At 41.6% G+C, this 20080-nt stretch overlaps 1 protein-coding gene across 6 annotated transcripts in view; it reads right to left on the bottom strand.

Annotated features, from left to right (window-relative positions):
- The window catches only part of GSTCD (glutathione S-transferase C-terminal domain containing), a 196373-nt gene that overhangs the window by 46492 nt on the left and 129801 nt on the right, over positions 1-20080 (bottom strand). For all 6 annotated transcript variants that reach the window (XM_073571819.1, XM_073571814.1, XM_073571815.1 and 3 more), the window contains 2 exons: positions 2828-2943; positions 1699-1743 (listed from right to left, as the gene is read on the bottom strand). In XM_073571819.1, the coding sequence (XP_073427920.1) occupies positions 1699-1743; positions 2828-2943 (161 nt within the window). The remainder of the gene's footprint in view (positions 1-1698; positions 1744-2827; positions 2944-20080) is intronic.

The following is a 20080-nucleotide window of genomic DNA, read 5'->3' as shown; positions in this document are numbered from 1 at the left end:
TCAAGCACAGTGATACTGTTGTTTTTAAACCAAGTATTGGTACTTTTGGCAGTGTGGACAGGTGCCAAGTCCTGCTGGAGAATTAAATTTCCATTTCCAAAAATCATGTCGGCAGAGGGAAGCATGAGGTGCTCTAAAATTTCCTGGTAGACAGCTTCGCTGACTTTGTTCTTGATAAAACACAGTGGACCTACACCAGCACATGACATCTCTCCTGAAACCATCATTGGTTGTGGATACTTCACACTAGACCTTGGAAATCAAGGTCCCAGACTATGGAGGAAGAGTGGATAGACAGACAATCCAAGCTGCTTGAAGTCTAGTGGAGGAAGATGAGAGATACCAGACCCAACAATGCAGACGAGCTGAAGGCTGCTATCAAAGCAACCTGGGCTTCCATAACACCTCAAACAAAAAACTATGGACAATATGCATATTATAGAAAGTGGCCCTGACCACAACTTCGCCAGCACTAGCCATGGAATTACTCTCAGAATACCATTTACACAAAAGAAAAATAGAGTAAAAAGGATCCACAGAAGCAATAGTAAAAATAGAGTACTTTCATTAATCTTAAAAAAAATGAGTCACCAATACATATTACAAAGAACAAGGTCACAATAATACAAAGTTCCGTCAGAGGAGGGATACAGGTGCAGAAAAAACACATGCAGTAGCACAATGCAATCAGGCAAGGATGCAGTAAAGTGACAGTGCTTCAATTTAGATCAAGATAAATAAAACGTCTAGTGTGTGGCCATATAGAGAAAAGTGCCTAGTCCAGCTTAGGAGCACACATGTGAATAGAAAAAACGACCACAACACAGGTCATGATAATTAAATAATCTTATCCATGGTTGCCGTGTGCGCCGTAGGGGCTACACGTGCGGCGCACACGGCAACCATGGGTAAGATCGTTTTTTCTATTCACATGTGTGCTACTAAGCTGGACTAGGCACTTTTCTCTATATGGCCACACACTAGGCGTTTTATATTTATCTTGATCTAAATTGAAGCACTGTCACTTTACTGCATCCTTGCCTGGTTGCATTGTGCTACTGCATGTGGTTGCATTGTGCTACTGCATGTGTTTTTTCTGCACCTGCATCCCTCCTCTGAAGGAACTTTGTATTATTGTGACCTTGTTCTTTTTAATATGTATTGGTGACTCATTTTTTTGAGATTAATAAAAGTACTCTATTTTTACTATTGCTTCTGTGGATCCTTTTTACTCTATTTTTCTTTTGTGTATATTCCATAACACCTCAGCGGTGCCACAGGCTGGTCGCCTCCATGCCACGCCACATTATTGATGCAGTAATTGATGCCAAAGGAGTCCTGGCCAAGTATTGAGTGCATTTACTGAACATACATTTCAGTAGGCCAACATTTCGGATTTTAAAATCATTTTTTCAAGCTGGTGTTATAAAGTATTCTAATTTACTGAGATGATGACTTTGGGGTTTTCGTTGGCTGTAAGCCATAATCATCAATATTAACAGAAATAATCACTTGAAATAGATCACTCTGTTTGAAAGGACTATCTAATATATGAGTTTCGCTTTTTGTATTGATGAACTGAAAAAAAATAACTTTTTGATGATATTCTTATTTTGTGAGATGCACCTGTATTACACATTCATATACATCTATGTACTTGTGTGGTCTGAAGCACTGTAATAAAATACAGAGGCTTACCTGGCATGATGGCAGCATATATGCCAAAACAATTCCAACGTGACCCTGTGTGAATAAGAAACACACAGTGTATTGGCAAATTTACATTGCGCAACATTTTCTGAAATTGATCTACAATTTTTAGGGGCAGTTGTTCCCAGGTTGGTGAACATCTGACCATCTTTGCTTCTGAGAGACTCTGCCTCTCTAACACGCTCTTTTTATACACAGCCTTGTCACTTAGTTGAACATTGACCCTCCAGCAGTTTTTCATTAGTAACACTTTTCCAGCCGTTTGCAAACTGTCCTGTACCAACTTTTTTTGGGCTGTTTTGCCACCATCAATTTATAAATTAGTTAATTTCAAATTAAATGGAAACATGTCTTATTCTTAAAGTCTCATCGGTGTTCCATTGTGAATAAAATTTGATAATAAGAGATTTCCGAATCATTGCATTCTTGTTTTCTCTACACAGCAGTCCAACTTTATTGCAATGGGCGTTGTAGAAAGAATGAGAAAATATCCTCATGTTTTCAATGTTCTATATATGGCAAAATAAAGTAGCAAAACAGTGACCAAGATTTTATTTCATAATAGCTTCACATACACAAAAATCAATATAAAACATACTATTTAAAGACGGCCTTCCATCAAATATTTAAAATTGAACTGGACACAAGGTGTAATAGTGGCTAAAAAGTGGATTACTTTATTTTTCTTTTAAATTTCGCCTCTCCACCGCCTCTAATCATGCAGGAGAGTAGACCAGGAGATCAGGGCTGTCATACAACTCCCACACTGAGAAACCTAATCTATTGTATTGTGAGGTGTGTTCTTTTTCTGCTGTGTTGCTGCCGTCTCATGATTTGTCAGAACCACACAGGGGTAAGAAGTACACGCCCCCTGAGAAACATGTCTGAAAACACACACCTGGACTTAACAAAAATGAACTAATTAGGTGCCAAATACTTTGATTGCCAATATCTCAGTAATGGTGAGGCAAAATAGAAAAAAAAAAAAAAAAAACAACATGCTTTATTCTGCTCTTCAGACACTCTTAAATCATGTGTTCAGCTCAACATGAAAAATTTGATGGAAGGTCTTAACTGGCCAATATAACGAAAACTTAAGAAACAGAAAAAAACATACCCCTCCACTGCAGAAGTCCACAACTGTGTCTCCTGGTTTTGCCATATTAGTGACAATAGATAAGAGATTATTCAGTTGCTGCTCTTTCCTTAGTGCACGGTCACTGGACATTTTACCTAGGATATACATAAAAAACACCATTAGACATCATGAGGCAGGCTTTTCAGTTGGCATACACATCTATTCTTATTTTTCACAGTTTTATATAATTATTAGCTGAAGAGCCCGGCGCTGCCCGGGCATAGTAACTAACTGTGGTTAGTTATAACAAATTATAATTATCCTCCATCCCATAGTCCCGTGCCCATATACCCAACATACCTATCCACCATCCCATAGGCCTGTGCCCATATACCCACCACACATCCTCCATCCCATAGTCCCATGCCCATATACCCATCATACATATTCTCCATCCCACAGTCGAGTGCCCATATACCCATCACACATCCTTCATCTCATAGTCCCATGCCCATATACCCATCATACATATCCTCCATCCCATAGTCCCGTGCCCATATACCCGTCATACATATCCTCCATCCCATAGTCCAGTGCCCATATACCCATCACACATCCTCCATCCCATAGTCAACCATTATGTCATCATAATGAGCGGCGGGGCTTGCAACCTATGATGATATCAGCGTCGCCATGGCAACCATTATGACATCATAATGAGGGGCGGGGCTTGATACACACACTTTTTCCCCATTATGTAGATAGGGACAAAATTGTTTGGTAAATTGGAACGCGCGGGGTTAAAATTTCGCCTCACAACATAGCTTAGGACACTCTCGGGGTCCAGACGTGTGACTGTGCCAAATTTTATGGCTGTAGCTGCGACGGTGCGGATGCCTATCCCGGACTTACACACATACACACACTTGAGCTTTATATATTAGATAAATGAGTGGACTTGGAACACCAATGATAAATCATCTTTCGTTCTGCACCATTATTTATAGGGCAGAATCCAATCAAAGCAACATTTTAAATGATTGGAAGCAAAATCTTATCTGGCACCTGCTTACCTTGCGATTAGGGAAGTCTGTGCCAGCTTCCATGTTACTTGAGAGAACACAGCTGGCAGCAGCAATTCACCACCTGAGAAGTCCCAGGGGACCTCGCTTCTTATGTCCGGAGCAGACAGTAAAATAGTAAGTCAATCTACTGAACCAAGGGGCTGGAAGTGGGTAACGTGCAATTGTGTTGTATACCTCATAGACTATAATGGAGAGTGCGCGTGTACAGTATAGGCGATTATCTGGTCTAGATTCCAGAATAAAACTATATTGAATATTCAGCTGTGAACAGAAGAACCTTGGGTATCAGGTCTACTCTGAGTACCTGTATCATTTTTCGGCAGTAATTAGGAAGTTACAGGTGCCCCATGTATTGGTGGATCATGATACTTCCGAAAACATCATTACAGAGATCCTTCCAACCCCTTGTATCGGTATGTGTAAGAGGAATTATGGTCTCAAATGTACAATGAAAGTGAGTGAATAACCACATCCACAAGTGGAAATGTCCTTTAAAGAGGATGTCAACTGCTTAAAAAAGTTAGACACCTTGTAAAAATCCCTGAACTTCCCTGATACTACATTTTTTTATTCTGTTTTGCATATAGTACAGACCAAAAGTTTGGACACACCTTCTCATTCAAAGAGTTTTCTTTATTTTTATGACTATGAAAATTGTAGATTCACTCTGAAGGCATCAAAACTATGAATTAACACATGTGGAATTATATAATTAACAAAAAAGTGTGAAGCAACTGAAAATATGTCTTATATTCCAGGTTCTTCAAAGTAGCCACCTTTTGCTTTGATTACTGCTTTGCACACTCTTGGCATTCTCTTGATGGGCTTCAAGAGGTAGTCACCGGAAATGGTCTTCCAAAAGTCTTGAAGGAGTTCCCAGAGATGCTTAGCACTTGTTGGCCCTTTTGCCTCCACTCTGCGTTCCAGCTCACCCCAAATCATCTCGATTGGGTTCAGGTCTGGTGACTGTGGAGGCCAGGTCATCTGGCATAGCACCCCATCACTCTCATTCTTGGTTAAATAGCCCTTACACAGCCTGGAGGTGTGTTTGGAGTCATTGTCCTGTTGAAAAATAAATGATGGTCCAACTAAACGCAAACCGGATGGAATAGCATGACGCTGCAAGATGCTTGTGGTAGCCATGCTGGTTCAGTAATGCCTTCAATTTTGAATAAATCCCCAACAGTGTCACCAGCAAAGCACCCCTAACATCATCACATCTCCTCCTCCATGCTTCACGGTGGGAACCAGGCATGTAGAGTCCATCCGTTCACCTTTTCTGCGTCGCAGAAAGACACGGTGGTTGGAACCAAAGATCTCAAATTTGGATTCATCAGACCCAAGCACAGATTTCCACTGGTCTAATGTTCATTCCTTGTGTTCTTTAGCCCAAACAAGTCTCTTCTGCTTGTTGCCTGTCCTTAGCAGTGGTTTCCTAGCAGCTATTTTACCATGAAGGCCTGCTTAAGTCTCCTCTTAACAGCTGTTATAGAGATGTGTCTGCTGCTAGAACTCAGTGTGGCATTGACCTGGTCTCTAATCTGAGCTGCTGTTAACCTGTGATTTCTGAGACTGGTGATTCGGATGAACTTATCCTCCGCAGCAGAGGTGACTCTTCGTCTTCCTTTCCTGGGGTGGTCCTCATGTGAGCCAGTTTCTTTGTAGCGCTTGATGGCTTTTGCCACTGCACTTGGGGACACTTTCAAAGTTTTCCCAATTTTTCGGACTGACTGACCTTCATTTCTTAAAGTAATGATGGCCACTCGTTTTTCTTTATTTAGCTGCTTTTTTTTTTGACATAATACAAATTCTAAGTCTATTCAGTAGGACTATCAGCTGTGTATCTACCAGACTTCTGCACAACACAACTGATGGTCCCAACCCCATTTATAAGGCAAGAAATCCCACTTATTAAACCTGACAGGGCACACCTGTGAAGTGAAAACCACTTCTGGTGACTACCTCTTGAAGCTCATCAAGAGAATGCCAAGAGTGTGCAAAGCAGTAATCAAAGCAAAAGGTGGCTACTTTGAAGAACCTAGAATATAAGACATACAGTATTTTCACACTTTTTTGCTAATTATATAATTCCACATGTGTAAATTCATAGTTTTGATGTCTTCAGAGTTAATCTACAATTTTCATAGCCATGAAAATAAAGAAAACTCTTTGAATGAGAAGGTGTGTCCAAACTTTTGGTCTGTACTGTATATTGCGCCATTCAAAAGTTTTCACATTTATTGCTTTTGGCAATATGTGAAATCTCAGCTATAAGACCAACTGGGTGTTTATTTAGAGTCTTCCCTGGGGTTGCGCATTTTCATCCTTCTCTACCAGACACTTTCAATCATAACTAGGCAGCTTACCTAGCAAGACACTTCTGAGCTGTCATTTGCAGCATCTGGAAGGATGTGTGAATGTAAACGCCCCAAGAGAAAACTGTGAAGGAATGTCCAGAGATTTCACATATTGTGCTCCAAAGGTAAAAAGTTATCTCTGCAATAGAGCAACGCAGTACAAAATGGAAAAAAGAGACAGAATCAGGGGAGCTCAGTGTTTTGCTTTTTTGACCAAGTGACAGGTACTCTTTGAGAAAAGACACAGTCCTATGTAATGTAAGCATGAAAAGGATATTTCCAATTAAGCTCCTCTCTACCACACACTTAACTGATGAAGAAATTTCAATATAGTTATCATAACCTGCCAGTATTGTTTAACTTAATTATTAAGTTATGTTTTTATCTGTATTTTATATGTGCACTTCACATTTTATGTTTTGAAAACAGTGAAGGATAAATGCGGAATTGGTTCTTTTGGGCATAAAAATGATACTAGAAAACTGGAAATTGTTTATGCAAACATGATTCTTTGTAATGTTCAAATTATTTTGGTTTGGGAGTGTGCTGTGAGCCAGAATTTTGACTTAAAGGAGTTTTCAAATGAACAAAAGTTCATCTTAATCAACAGATCTTGGAATAATAATAATTTCCACAATTGGATGTGTTTAAAAAAAATGTTCCTGTGCTGAGATAATCTTATAATCGTGCCCCTGCTGTGTACTGTGTAATGGCTGTGTCTTACCATACAGGAACATAATGTGATCATACCACATCACCTGGGCAGGGGAAGACGTATACAGACATTACAGCATGGGATTGCATATTATTCTTTATTTGAAGTAAAACATGATTTAAAAATAGGCAGTGAAATATTTCAACTTACAGAAAGAATCAGCTGTGATCCCACGCTGTCCTGTCTGTATACTCTTTTGCTTCCTCCCCTGCCCAGGAGCTGTGGTATGATCAGACCAAGTCCCTGCATGGTCAGACACAGCCATTACACAGTACACAGCAGGGACACATTTATAAGATTATCTTAGCACAGGAACATTTTATTTAACCCTTTTGCGCCAGAGCGTATTTTTGTCTTCGTGACCGCTCCAATTTTTTCAATTCTGACCAGTGTCACTTTATGAGGTCATAACTTTACAAGGCGCCAACAAATCCTGGTGATTCTGACAATACTTTCTCATGACACATTGTACTTCATGATAGTGGTAAAAAAATTTTGATATGACTTGCGTTTATTTGTTAAAAAAAATGGAAATTTGGCAAAAATTGTGAAAATTTCACAATTTTCAAACTTTTAATTCTTATGCCCTTAAATCAGAGAGTCATATCGCACAAAATAGTTAATAAATAACATTTCCCACATGTCTACTTTACATCTGTACAATTTTGGAAACAATTTTTTTTTTGTTAGGAAGTTACAAGGGTTAAAAGTTGACCAGCGATTTTTCATTTTTACAACAAAATTTACAAAACCATCTTTTAGGGACCACCTCACATTTGAAGTGAGTTTGGGGGGTCAATATGACAGAAAATACCCAAAAGTGACACCATTATAAAAACTGCACCCCTCAAGGTACTCAAAACCACATTCAAGAAGTTTATTAACCCTTCAGGTGCTTGACATGAATGAATGGAATGTGAAAGGAAAAAATAAACATTTAACTTTCTTCACAAACATTTTACTTCAGAACCATTTTTTTAATTTTCACAAGTGTAAAAAGAGAAAATGAACCACAAATTTTTTGTGTAATTTCTCCCGAATACGCCAATACCCCATATGTGGGGGTAAACCACTGGGCGCACAGCAGAGCTCAGAAGGGAAGGAGCGCCGTTTGACTTTTTCAATGCAGAATTGGTTGGAATTGAGATCGGACGCCATGTCGCATTTGAAGAGCCCTTGATGTGCCTAAACAGTGGAAACCCCCCACAAGAGACACTATTTTGGAAACTAGACCACTCAAGGAACTTATCTAGGTGTGTGGTGAGCACTTTGAACCCCCAAGTGCTTCACTAAAGTTTATAATGTAGAGCCGCGAAAATAAAAAAAAAACATTTTTTTTTCACAAAAATGATCTTTTAGCCCCCAACTTTTTATTTTCACAAGGGTAACAGGAGAAATTGGACTCCAAAAGTTGTTGTCCAATTTTTTCCTGAGTATGCTGATACCCCATATGTGAGGGGAACCACTGTTTGGGTACACGGTGTGGCTTGGAAGGGAAGAAGTGATGTTTCTGAATGCAGACTTTGATGGAATGGTCTGCGGGCGTTATGTGTTTGCAGAGCCCCTGATGTGCTTAAACAGTGGAAACCTCCCAATTCCAACCCTAACTATAACCTCAATCCTAACGCCAACAAACCCCTAACCCTAATCCCAACCATAACCCTAACCCCAACTCTAACCCTAATTTTAGCCCCAACCCTAACTTTAGCCTAACAATAGCCCTAGCTTTAGCCTAACCCTAACCTTAGCCTAACAATAACCCTAACTTTAGCCTAACCATAACCCTAGCTTTAGCCTAACAATAACCCTAACTATAGAATCATAGAATCGTAGAGTTGGAAGGGACCTCCTGGGCCATCTGGTCCAACCCCCTGCTCAAAGCAGGATTCGCTAAATCATCCCAGTCAGATGTCTGTCCAGCCTCTGTTTGAAGACTTCCATTGAAGGAGAACTCACCACTTCTCGTGGCAGCCTGTTCCACTCATTGATCACTCTAACTGTCAAAAAGTTTTTTCTAATATCTAATCTGTGTCTCCTCCCATTCAGTTTCATCCCATTGCTTCTAGTCTTTCCTTGTGCAAATGAGAATAAAGTTGATCCTTCTACAATGTGACAGCCCTTTAGATATTTGTAGACAGCTATTAAGTCTCCTCTCAGTCTTCTCTTTTGCAAACTAAACATTCCCAAATCATGCAACCTTTCCTCATAAGACAGGGTTTGCAGACCGGTCACCATTCTGGTCGCTTTTCTGAACTTGCTCCAGTTTGCTGATGTCTTTTTTAAAATGTGGTGCCCAAAACTGGACACAATATTCCAGATGAGGTCTGACCAAAGAGTAGAGGGAAATAATGACTTCACGTGATCTAGACTGTATGCTTCTGTTAATACATCCTAGAATTGCATTTGCCTTTTTTGCTGCTGCATCACACTGTTGACTCATATTCAGTCTGTGATCTATTAGTATACCCAAGTCTTTTTCACATGTGCTGTCACTTAGCCCTATTCCTCCCATTCTATATATGCTTTTTTCATTTTTATTGCCCAGATGTAGTACTTTGCATTTGTCCCTGTTAAAAACCATTCTGTTAGTTGCTGCCCACTTCTCCAGTTTATTTAAATCTTTTTGAATCCTCTCTCTCTCTTCTCTAGTATTAGCTATCCCTCCTAGCTTTGTGTCATCAGCAAATTTAATCAGTTTACCCTCAATTCCTTCATCTAAATCGTTGATAAAGATGTTGAACAATACAGGGCCCAGGACAGAGCCCTGTGGTACCCCACTTGAGACATTCTTCCAACTGGATGTGCAGCCATTTACGACCACTCTTTGGGTCCGATCACTAATCCAGTTATGAATCCACCTAACAGTTGCCTTGTCCATTCCATACTTAGTCATTTTTTCAATAAGGATTGTATGAGAGACTTTGTCAAATGCTTTGCTGAAGTCAAGATATACTATATCTACAGCATTTCCTTGATCCACCCAATCAGTGATACTGTCATAGAAGGAAATTAAGTTAGTCTGACATGACTTATTAGTTACAAACCCATGCTGACTCTGTTTGATCACTTCATTCTTATCCAGGTATTGACATACATGTTGTTTAATAATTTGTTCAAAGATCTTTCCTGGTATAGAAGTCAGACTCACCGGCCTATAGTTGCCTGGGTCCACCTTCTTCCCCTTTTTGAAGATAGGAACAATATTTGCTCCTCTCCAGTCTTCTGGCACTTCTCCTGTTCTCCAAGAATTTTCAAAGATTATGGAGAGGGGTTCAAAAATTTCTTCTGCTATCTCCTTCAGTACTCTGGGGTGTAATTCATCTGGACCTGGAGACTTGAATTCATTTAGGTTAGCTAAGTGTTTCCTCACTATCTTTCTGTTTATAGATATCCTGGATTCTTCTATTCCCTTAATAGGACAGTGAATAACAGTTGATGTTACATTTCCTTTCTGAGAGAAAACAGATGCAAAATAGGAATTTAAAAGTTCAGCCTTCTCAACATCCTGTCTTACCATTTCATCATTTTCATCCTGTAAAAATCCTATAGCATCTTTGATTTTTCTTTTACTTTTGACATATCCCCAAAATCCTTTATTATTGCTTTTGACATCTCTTGCAAGCCTCAATTCATTTTCAGCTTTAGATAATCTGATTTGTGCCCTGCAGGTTCTGCAGACAGCATTATATTCTTCTTTAGATATGCCTCCCTCTTTCTATTTTATAAACATTTTTTTCTTCCTTTTTAGCATGTGCTTAAGTTCTGTGTTCATTCATCATCATTCATCCATTCTGTGTTCATCCATCCTGGTTTCCTTAAATGCTTCCTATTCTTCCCTCTTTTCGGAATTGTTAACAACTGTGCTTTGAGAATTTCATTTTTCAAGATTTCCCATCCTTCCTGGACATTTTTGTCTTTAAGGATATCCAGCCATTGGATCCCTCCAATTATCTTTCTGAATCCCTTAAAATCTGCCTTTCTGAAATCTAACCTTTCTGAAATCTAACCCTAACTTTAGCCTAACAGTAAAACTAACCCTAATAGTAACCCTATCTTTAACCTAACAGTAACTTTAACCCTAACAGTAACCCTAACTTTAGCCTAACCCTAACTATAGCACTAACCCTAACAGTAACTCTAACTATAGCAGTAACCCTAACTATAGCAGTAACCCTAACTTTAGCCTAACTATAAAACTAACCCTAAATAACAGTAACCCTAACTTGAGCCTAACAGTAACCCTAACAGTAACCCTAACTATATCACTAGCCCTAACCTGCCGTATATATGCTTTTTCTTACTTTGTGACAAGATCGCTGACTGGCACAGCTGTTGCCAGCAGCACTTGTCACACTGCTTCTCCACTGATCTCTCACTGACAGGAGATCAGAGCAGAAACAGCGTTACTATGAGGCAGATCGCTGGGAAAGTTCATTGCTACAACAAACTTTCCCAGTGATCTCTCTCATTGGCTGCTGTGACGCTGACATCATCAGGTAAACTTATAATAAACTAGGCACTCAACTTTGAGATGAATTTTTATGACTTTTTAATGCAGCCAGAATAAAACGTTTCAGCCACAAACGGCCTTCCTCAATTGCAGTCTGGCAGTGAGCTGACAAGCAGTGGATACCGCGTCACTGCCAGACACGCTGACAAGCCTCACCTCCGGGTTCTTTGCTTTATGGTGTGGGAACCTATTAAGGCACCTACTCTAGTAGTGCCAACGGTATTTTTTCACGCTGACGTCATCAGGACCTGAACCAAGCAGGTCTCGATGAGGTCGGGGGTCAGAGGAAGCATTGTGCGCTGGGATCCCCGCGTTATAAGGTACGTGGGGGTCCTGGGGGACCCAGCAAGCGCCGATGTTTATCTACCATTGGCGGTCGGGAAGTGGTTAAACATCCAATTGTGGAAATTATTATTATTCCAAGATATGTTGATAAAAATAAACTTTTGTTCGTTGGAAAATATTGTTCAGGGTTGGAGCGCAAATATTGCACTGGTCACACTCCCGCCCACTACTGACACCACAGAATCCCCACACTGCACGCTGTGAGAATTTACAGGTCTGCAGTCACATAGAAGGACTGCAGACTTATGCCCCAAGCCTGGAAAACCCCTTTAAACACGACAACTTATGGGGGGGCAAGACAAACCCCTATCCATATGGTATTGTGTCTCTGTGCACGTATTTCTTTCACCTCTTATTGTTATCTATCCCTTTTTAATTGCATCTTTCATTCTAAATAAAATTTCTTCCTATTCTAATCTCCTGTGACCAGGCTCGGACTGGCCCATAGGTGAACAAGGGAATCCCCCGGTGGGCCCCCAACCCTACTGTATGTGCAGTACTTGTCATAATTAACTTTATTCAATCTGTACAGAAAAAAGCTGGATCTCATTCATTAACCAAACTACTCATTTTATTATTATATAGAGATACATTTAAATTTGTGAACCAGGTTTGTGTAATACTTGTATGCAGGTGAAAAGTGGGCCGTCAAAGTTACTGGTGGGCCCTTGGCACCCCAGTCCGACACTGCCTGTGACGACCGAATCCTTAGTGGGAGTGCAAATTTCCATATCAAACCCTTCCTATACTATAAATACCCCTCACTGTGTCATGTACAACCAGCTGCAGGATCTACTAGCTGAAAGCTAATTACGCTTGGCAAAGCAGCAAGATCATTTATAAAAATAAGCATAGATGAAAAGCAACAAGAAGTAATCAATCAGAAAACCAGAGCAGGGTCAAGCTAGATGCAACAAATCAATCCGGAAGGAATCTGTATGTGGCCACCGATGGACATAAATAAACAAATCCCTCATCTTTCCCATGACCATGGTCCTCTATATGAGAACTCTGTAATGAAGAATATATTAGGAAATATATAGGAAGGGTAAGTTAGGAATAGTAATTACACTCCTGTCAGGAGAATGGGGATTTTGAGACTCTGCTCAGCAATGGCAGAAAGCATCCCCCTAGAAAAGACTGACTAAGTGTCCACGGTGTGCTCCATTCAAGCCTAAGGTAGCCATGGAAAGCGTGGATCTAACAAAATTTAGGACTTGCCAATTAAGAAAAAATATATATACTCCACACATTTCATGCTCCAATATGTTAACCATTTGATCTCCTTTCCACTTATAACTGGAAACCCCACATATTACTGAACACCCATGCAATTGACCCACTAACTCTCAATGTGGTCTGCTGAGTCACATAGATATGACTGTCGTTACAAAAAAATTAGCACGGCTGAATAATGGAGGTTACAACACTCAGGCACAAAAAATAGAAACAGGCAAAGCGGTTTTTCCCTTCTCAGCCACTCATGGCTCAGATGGAAAGAACTGTGTCCAGGCACTTACTCCAGGAGGTAGGCCAATATATGGCCTATACTGCAAGCTGTGGAAATATGGGTTGCCATTAAAAATGGTACAGATGGGAGCAGAGCTAGCCGGCAATGTGAGTGGAAGCAGGACCCAGGAGCTCCGGTCAATTTATCCTGCTATAATTCTTTATCCTGAGCCCTGAGGGTTCTGGATAGTCATACTGCTTTCTTCTGGAGTCCGCGGTGCTGACAGGTGGTGACTGGGAGGTGAGCGGCAGAGATCTCTGTCAATATGAGGAAGACTCGGCTGGGGAGAGGAGAGGAGAGAGAATCTCAAGATGGTGCCGCGCTGCAGCGTGGGCTGACAGCCGGGAGACGCGTGGAGGAAAGGAGGAGGGAGGTGACTGCAAGGCTGCAGAAATATGCACGGTCCACGAACAGTGGCTCTCCTAAGCAGCACCAGCAGGTAAAGGCTGGATTAGAGAGAGATGCGGCGCAGATGGAGGTGGATGGCTCCCAGGAAATGCAGGGGGCAGGCGATGCCATAGAGACTCAGGCTGGGGAACAAATGCAGGACTCTGTGCTCATGGCTGCTGATCCTCCCACTCTTACTGATGTCCTGAATGCTGTATCAAGGGGGAACGCAGCGCTGGCCCTGCAGATGAAGGACATAAAAGATGAGCCAAGAAATGTGAGGCAAGATACTAGATCCCTAAATGATAGAACCACTGAGCTGGAGGAGAGAGAGTGAGGTGGAAGATGTATTATGGCCTGTGAGAACACGAGTTGAACAATACGGCAGAGTAACAGAAGCAATTAGCGCCAAGTAGGATGATTTGGAAAATCGGATGCACCGCAACAATGTACGTATAGTGGGGGTCCCTGAGAAGGCAGAAGTAAATAGAGCTGTGGAATACTTTGAGGATTGGATTTGCAAGTCATTTGGGAATAATGTTCTATCCCCATTATTTGCAATAGAAAGAGCCCATAGGGTCCCCACTACACCTCAGCTGCCTGGGGCACAACCACGCACTGTCTTGATCCGAATTCTTCATTACATGGATAGAGATGCCATCTTCAGAGAAGCTAGAGACAAGACTGACCTAACAATAAATGGGCAACAAATTTCTTTGTAACCGGATTTCTCCATTGAAGTTCAAAATAAGAGACGGCAATTTCAAGATGTTAAACGCCGGTTGCGATCCTTAAAGGTGCCTTACTTAATGCTGTATCCGTCCAAGCTGCGAGTGGCTGCTATGCAAGCTACGCATTTTTTCGAATCTCCAAAGGATGCACGAGATTGGCTGGATAAGAATGAGAAAACATTACGTCATTCGGAGACTTGAGTCTGTTTATCTTCGGTGCATGAACTACTTCATGATTATGGATCTGCGCTAAATGCCTTTTAGGCGTCTTTTCGAGATGCCTTCCTCTGGAATGACTGTTGGTGGAGAAGCGAGGGAACTCCCCTTCTCCCCTGTTGTACACTGTGAGTCTGCTCTGGTGGTGCATGCGGGCTACAGAGTCGAGTTTTTGATGGTTTCTTAATCCTTCCTTTTCTTGTTTTGGCTTTTTTCTCTTCATTTTGCATTATGTCCATAAATATACGAAAATATTTGGATGACGAGGACTCCGGCAGTGTGTGGAGCGGACAGGGACTGCAGCATGGAGAGGATTTGGCTTTTTTTTTATCTTTGGAGCTCCTGATTGCTGGCGGTGATAAGCTGCTAACAACTTTCCCCCAATTCTGGAGAGCTGATGGTTAATAGTCTGGACTCTCGTGCTAAGCGGAGAACGAGACTCCCGGCCTCCAGTATTATGCTTAAATGGGCTATTGAACTGGTTGGGAAGGGGGGTGGGCATGTTTGTAATTGTTACTATTCTCTCTCAATTATCTCTTGATGTATGGGGTTATTGCGGCTAGGTATGTGCGTGAAATGCTTCCTCACGCTGCTCTATTGCTTTTATGTCTCATAAGCAGGTACCATGGCCCAAAACCTTAAAATATTGACGTGGAATGTCCGTGGCCTGAACAAGCCGACTAAGCGTAAAGCAGTACTTGATTATGTAAAATCTTCACAGGTGGAAGTGATGTTTGCAGGAAACACATATGACAAAGGATAGACTTCAATCTTTGCGTCCTCGATGGGTTGGGCAATGTTTTCATTCTACTTTTTCCACTTATTCTAGGGGAGTGAGTGTGCTGTTTCGAAAAAATACTAAGTTCTGGGAATCTGATTCTAAAATAGACGTGGATGGTCGGTTTGTATGTTTGAGGGGCAGGTTGAATGAAATTGAATGTTTGATTGTAGCTCTTTATGTCCCTCCTCCGTATTCTGGAACAGTGTTGAAGGAGAGTCTTCAGTTTGTAGAGACACCAGGGAGTCCTGATGATAATACTGGGTGATTTCAACAATATACTGGATAATACATTAGATCGATCGCAGGGGTCCATTGAGGGATCAGACACCTTTTGGGAGACTGCTGGATGAGGCTGAGCTGGTGGATTTATGGCGACGAGATAATCCACGAACAAGATTATACTCATGCATGTCCCTCTCTCATGGCTTGCTGTCCAGGATTGATATGATACTGGATAACCCACAGGCAGTCCGACTGTCCAGAGTGGAGTATCAATCTAGGGCCTTGTCAGATCGCTCCCCTATTAAGGTGACATTTAATTTTGAAAATGGCGGGAGAGAGGAACGGGAACCATGATCATTTAATGCATTCTGGTTACCTATTAATCAGGCAGATGCTAGGATCCCTGACTTGCTAAAATAATTTTTTGCTATTAATGAGGGTACAGCCCCCAGGGAAATAATATGGGATGCGTCTAAAGCCTACCTGAGAGGATTGTTGATCTCGGAAGTGAACAGAGTTAAAACTAAGTCTAGGGAATATGCGGAACTCTTACAGAAGGAAGTTATCTCTGCAGAACTGCAATATTTGAAAACTCCATCAGATACACATTTTAACGCATTAAAGGACGCGGAAAAATGATCAGCTCAACATAAGCTTTCAAAAGCTGCAGATAAACGAAATTTCTGGGGACAGGTTTATTTTGGGGAGGGAGAGGGAACTGGACATCTGCTGGCTACCCTGATCAAGACTCAATCTGTCCCTGCAATGGTAGCGGAGATAAAATTAAAACGGGGAACTAGTAAGATCTTCTGGGGCAATTCTAGCAATTTTTAACAAGTTCTTTGAGACATTATATAATTCGCAGGGGGTTCTCTGACGAGTTGCTCAGTAGCTTTCTGGGGACTACTAGTTTGCCTACTCTGTCGGAATCGGAAGCTGTTGGGCTGGAGGCCCCAATTAGTCTGGATGAATTAGAGGAGGCTTTGGACTCTATGGCAGGGAACAAGACACCAGGGTCTGATGGACTGCCTCTGGAGGTATATAAACAGTACTCAAATATAGTGCTTCCACAGCTGCTGAAGGTTTTTGAAGCGGCTAGGGAACAAGGGCACTTGCCCCGGTCCTTGAATGAAGCAATTGTAGTGGTGATCCCTAAGGCTGATAGAGTCCAGAGTCATACCGACCCATCTCCCTTTTAAACGTAGATGTCAAGATTTTAGCAAAGATCCTCGCGATGCGGCTGTCTAGAGTAATATTTAGTATTATTCATCCAGATCAAACTGGTTTTATGCCAGAGAAATCGACTGCAATAAATATCCATCGGTTGTATTTAAATTTACAGATGCCATCAAATGAAAAAGAATCTAGGGCTGTTGCATCTTTAGACGCTGCCAAAGCATTCCAGAGCGTCAAATGGTCATATCTGTGGGCTATTTTAGCCAAGATGGGTTTCCGTAAAAATTTTATTGACTTGATACAATTGCTGTATTCGAGTCCAGAGGACAAAATTAGAGTAAATGGGGACATTTCAAATTAACTTACACAGAGGGACCAGACAGGGGTGCCCCCTGTCTCCCCTACTGTTTGCTCTGGCAATTGAGCCCTTGGCAGTAGTAATTCGGGTGACACCTGAAATTAAGGGGTTTGGATATGGGTCTTTGCAAGAAAAAATAGCGTTGCATGCTGATGACATGCTCTTGTTTTTGGGAGAATTGCTGTCATCCCTAAAAGTGGCAAAGGAAGTCTTTGGATCCTTCACAGGGATTTCTGGTCTGTATTAATTGGGAGAAATCTTCAATTATGCCAGTGGGAGAGGCCCCCGAGAACTTCTTGGGATCGTCCGGACGCTTAAATGTAGTCAAAGAGATATATTGGGCATAATATACAAGATTTTGAGCGTTTAAATATAGTCAGAACCTCCCACTCCCGTCTCCAAGACTTTACACGTGCCACGCCAATTCTTTGGAATGCACTTCCCAGGTCAATACGATTAGTCCCCAATCCCCACAATTTTAAGCGTGCCCTGAAAACGCATTTATTCAGACTGGCCTATCGCCTCAACACATTAACCTAATCTATCCCTGTGTGGCATAGCCAGAAGTTTTACCATAACCAGATTTCCCGCATCATGTTCCCACATGCTTTATGCATCCATTAGACCTCTGTGTCTGTATTGTTACACACTTAACATTATGGCTGGTCCATACAATCAGGGCAACTGTTACCACCCACCTTTCGTGTCTACCTCTTTCCTCATAGACTGTAAGCTTGCGAGCAGGGCCCTCTTTCCTCTTGGTATTTGTTATAATCTACTGTATGTGATTATTGTTATGCTGTAATGTCTATTGTCTGTACAAATCCCCTCTGAAATGTAAAGTGCTGCGGAATATGTTGGCGCTATAAAAATAACATTTATTATTATTATTATTTATCAGATGAATAGAATATTTAGAGAGCTTATCTGGAAGAGAAGTGTTCCTAGTATTTGGTTGGAGGTTTTGCATATATCTAAAGAACTGGGGGGCTTAGCGGTTCCTGACCCGTTTCTATATTATCTTGTAGCGCAGTTGCAGCATTTTAGAGGATGGGGGGAGGAGGATTCTATCATGAGAAGTTCCTCGGGGCGTATGCTTACAAGTGTAGTGGGAAAGGACTTACTGGTGCAGGCGCTAGACTCGGGGCGGTACCGTCAGGGTCGAGGAACATGGCCAAAGAAATATTGGGTATACAGGGAGTCACGGGGCATGCTCTGATCTGGAGAAACTTGACATGTACAGAGCTAAAAAAAATTAGAGGGTTTTGAGCTATGGGAGAGGAGAGGGCTTAAGCTAATATCACAGCTTTATTCGGAAGGGGAGTTTCGATCTTTTGAGGACCTCAAACAGACATTTTCCATTCCTAATGCAAGATTTTTTCAATATGTCCAGCTGAGACATGCTTGTGAAACACAACAGCGACTCATCACCCCACTAGGTAATACAGCTAAAACTCCGCTGTTGGATAGAGTAGTGATGGGAGGAGGATCAAGAGGTATTATATCCATGATCTATGCAGCAATGTTGGAAAAGAGGAAAGAGAGTGGCAGGTTTGGAGACACTGAAGAATAAGTGGCAAGTTGATGTAGGTGATTTAACAGATGATGAATGGGAAGATGCATTGCAAGAAGTCACGAAAGTCTCGGTTCGCGAGGCACAGAGAGTGTCGCATCTTTATTTGCTTCACAGAGTTTATTGAACTGTACGGTTGTTGAAAATGGGCTATGCTAGAGAGGCAGATTGTTGGAAATGTGGAACGCCCAATGCGGATCAGATACACATGACCTGGAACTGTCCTTGGTTACGTAGGTTTTGGGGAGATGTGACTGATGTACTTACAACTGTCTATCAATGCCAAATGGTACTAGACCCCAAAATGGCTCTTCTGTGGCGGGTGGAGACTTGCCGCTTTCAGAGGGACATCAGCTGGCAGTCTCATGAATATTACATCAAGGTCGTAAGAGAGCGGCTCACTGGAGGGGATCTTCTGTACCTACAATCACGGAAGTTACCGATGCAGTTAATAATAATATAGATATGGAGAAATATGTGTATCAAATGTGAAGAACAATTAAGAAATGGGAGGATATGTGGGCGCCTTGGTTGGACACACCCGGTTGGCGCCTTCTAGATTAACAAAGCTGAGAGCGGTGAGGAGGCTATAACGCGAAAATTGTAGCTGTGAGAGACCAAATGCATCGGGAGAGGAGAGAGTTTTTTGTCGGGTGAGGGTGGGGGACGAGATGGGAGGGACTTTTATGGGGTTCTATTGTGTTTATGTAATACACTATTTGGGAACTACCCTGTATGTGATTACCTGTTTTTTCAGTTTGTGAAATTGTTTAATAAAAAATTACCTGATGAAAAAAAAAATGGTACAGATAAATGTGTTTTATCATCACAGACAACTCCATTTATTTGGAGTGTGTCTGACTGAAAAGAGTGCAAGAGGCAAGCACTCTACCCAGCTCTTTCCTGTGTCTGCCATGGCCTTTTGAATTTTCAGTTTAAGTGTCCCATTTAGTCTTTCCACTTTCCTACTACGGTACTTTGTGGTCTATGTATGAAATGCTTGCTGTGCACCCAGGGCCTGCATTACTTCCCTCATTATTTCTCCCATGAAGTGTGTACCCCTATCACTTTCTATGGTTTCTAGGACACCATACTTGCAGATCAGTTCTTTCAACAGTTTGTCTGCAGTCGTTTTAGCATTTGCACATTTTACTGAATAGGCTTCCGACCAAAGAAGAGATCTAAACATACTAGGACATTTGCATACACTCCTACCTTGGTAGCTGTATGTAGTCAATCTGCAGTCTTTGAAACGGGTAGAGAGGCCTAGGTGTCGCTTTCTTAGGGACTGTTTTACCTGGGTTGTGCTGTGCACAGATGAGGCAT

This window comes from Dendrobates tinctorius, unplaced genomic scaffold (genome assembly GCF_039654945.1).
Source record: "Dendrobates tinctorius isolate UK_male_01 unplaced genomic scaffold, ASM3965494v1 ptg000030l, whole genome shotgun sequence".
Taxonomy (NCBI): Eukaryota; Metazoa; Chordata; class Amphibia; order Anura; family Dendrobatidae; genus Dendrobates; species Dendrobates tinctorius.
This window is presented reverse-complemented; position numbering and strand designations above follow the sequence as displayed.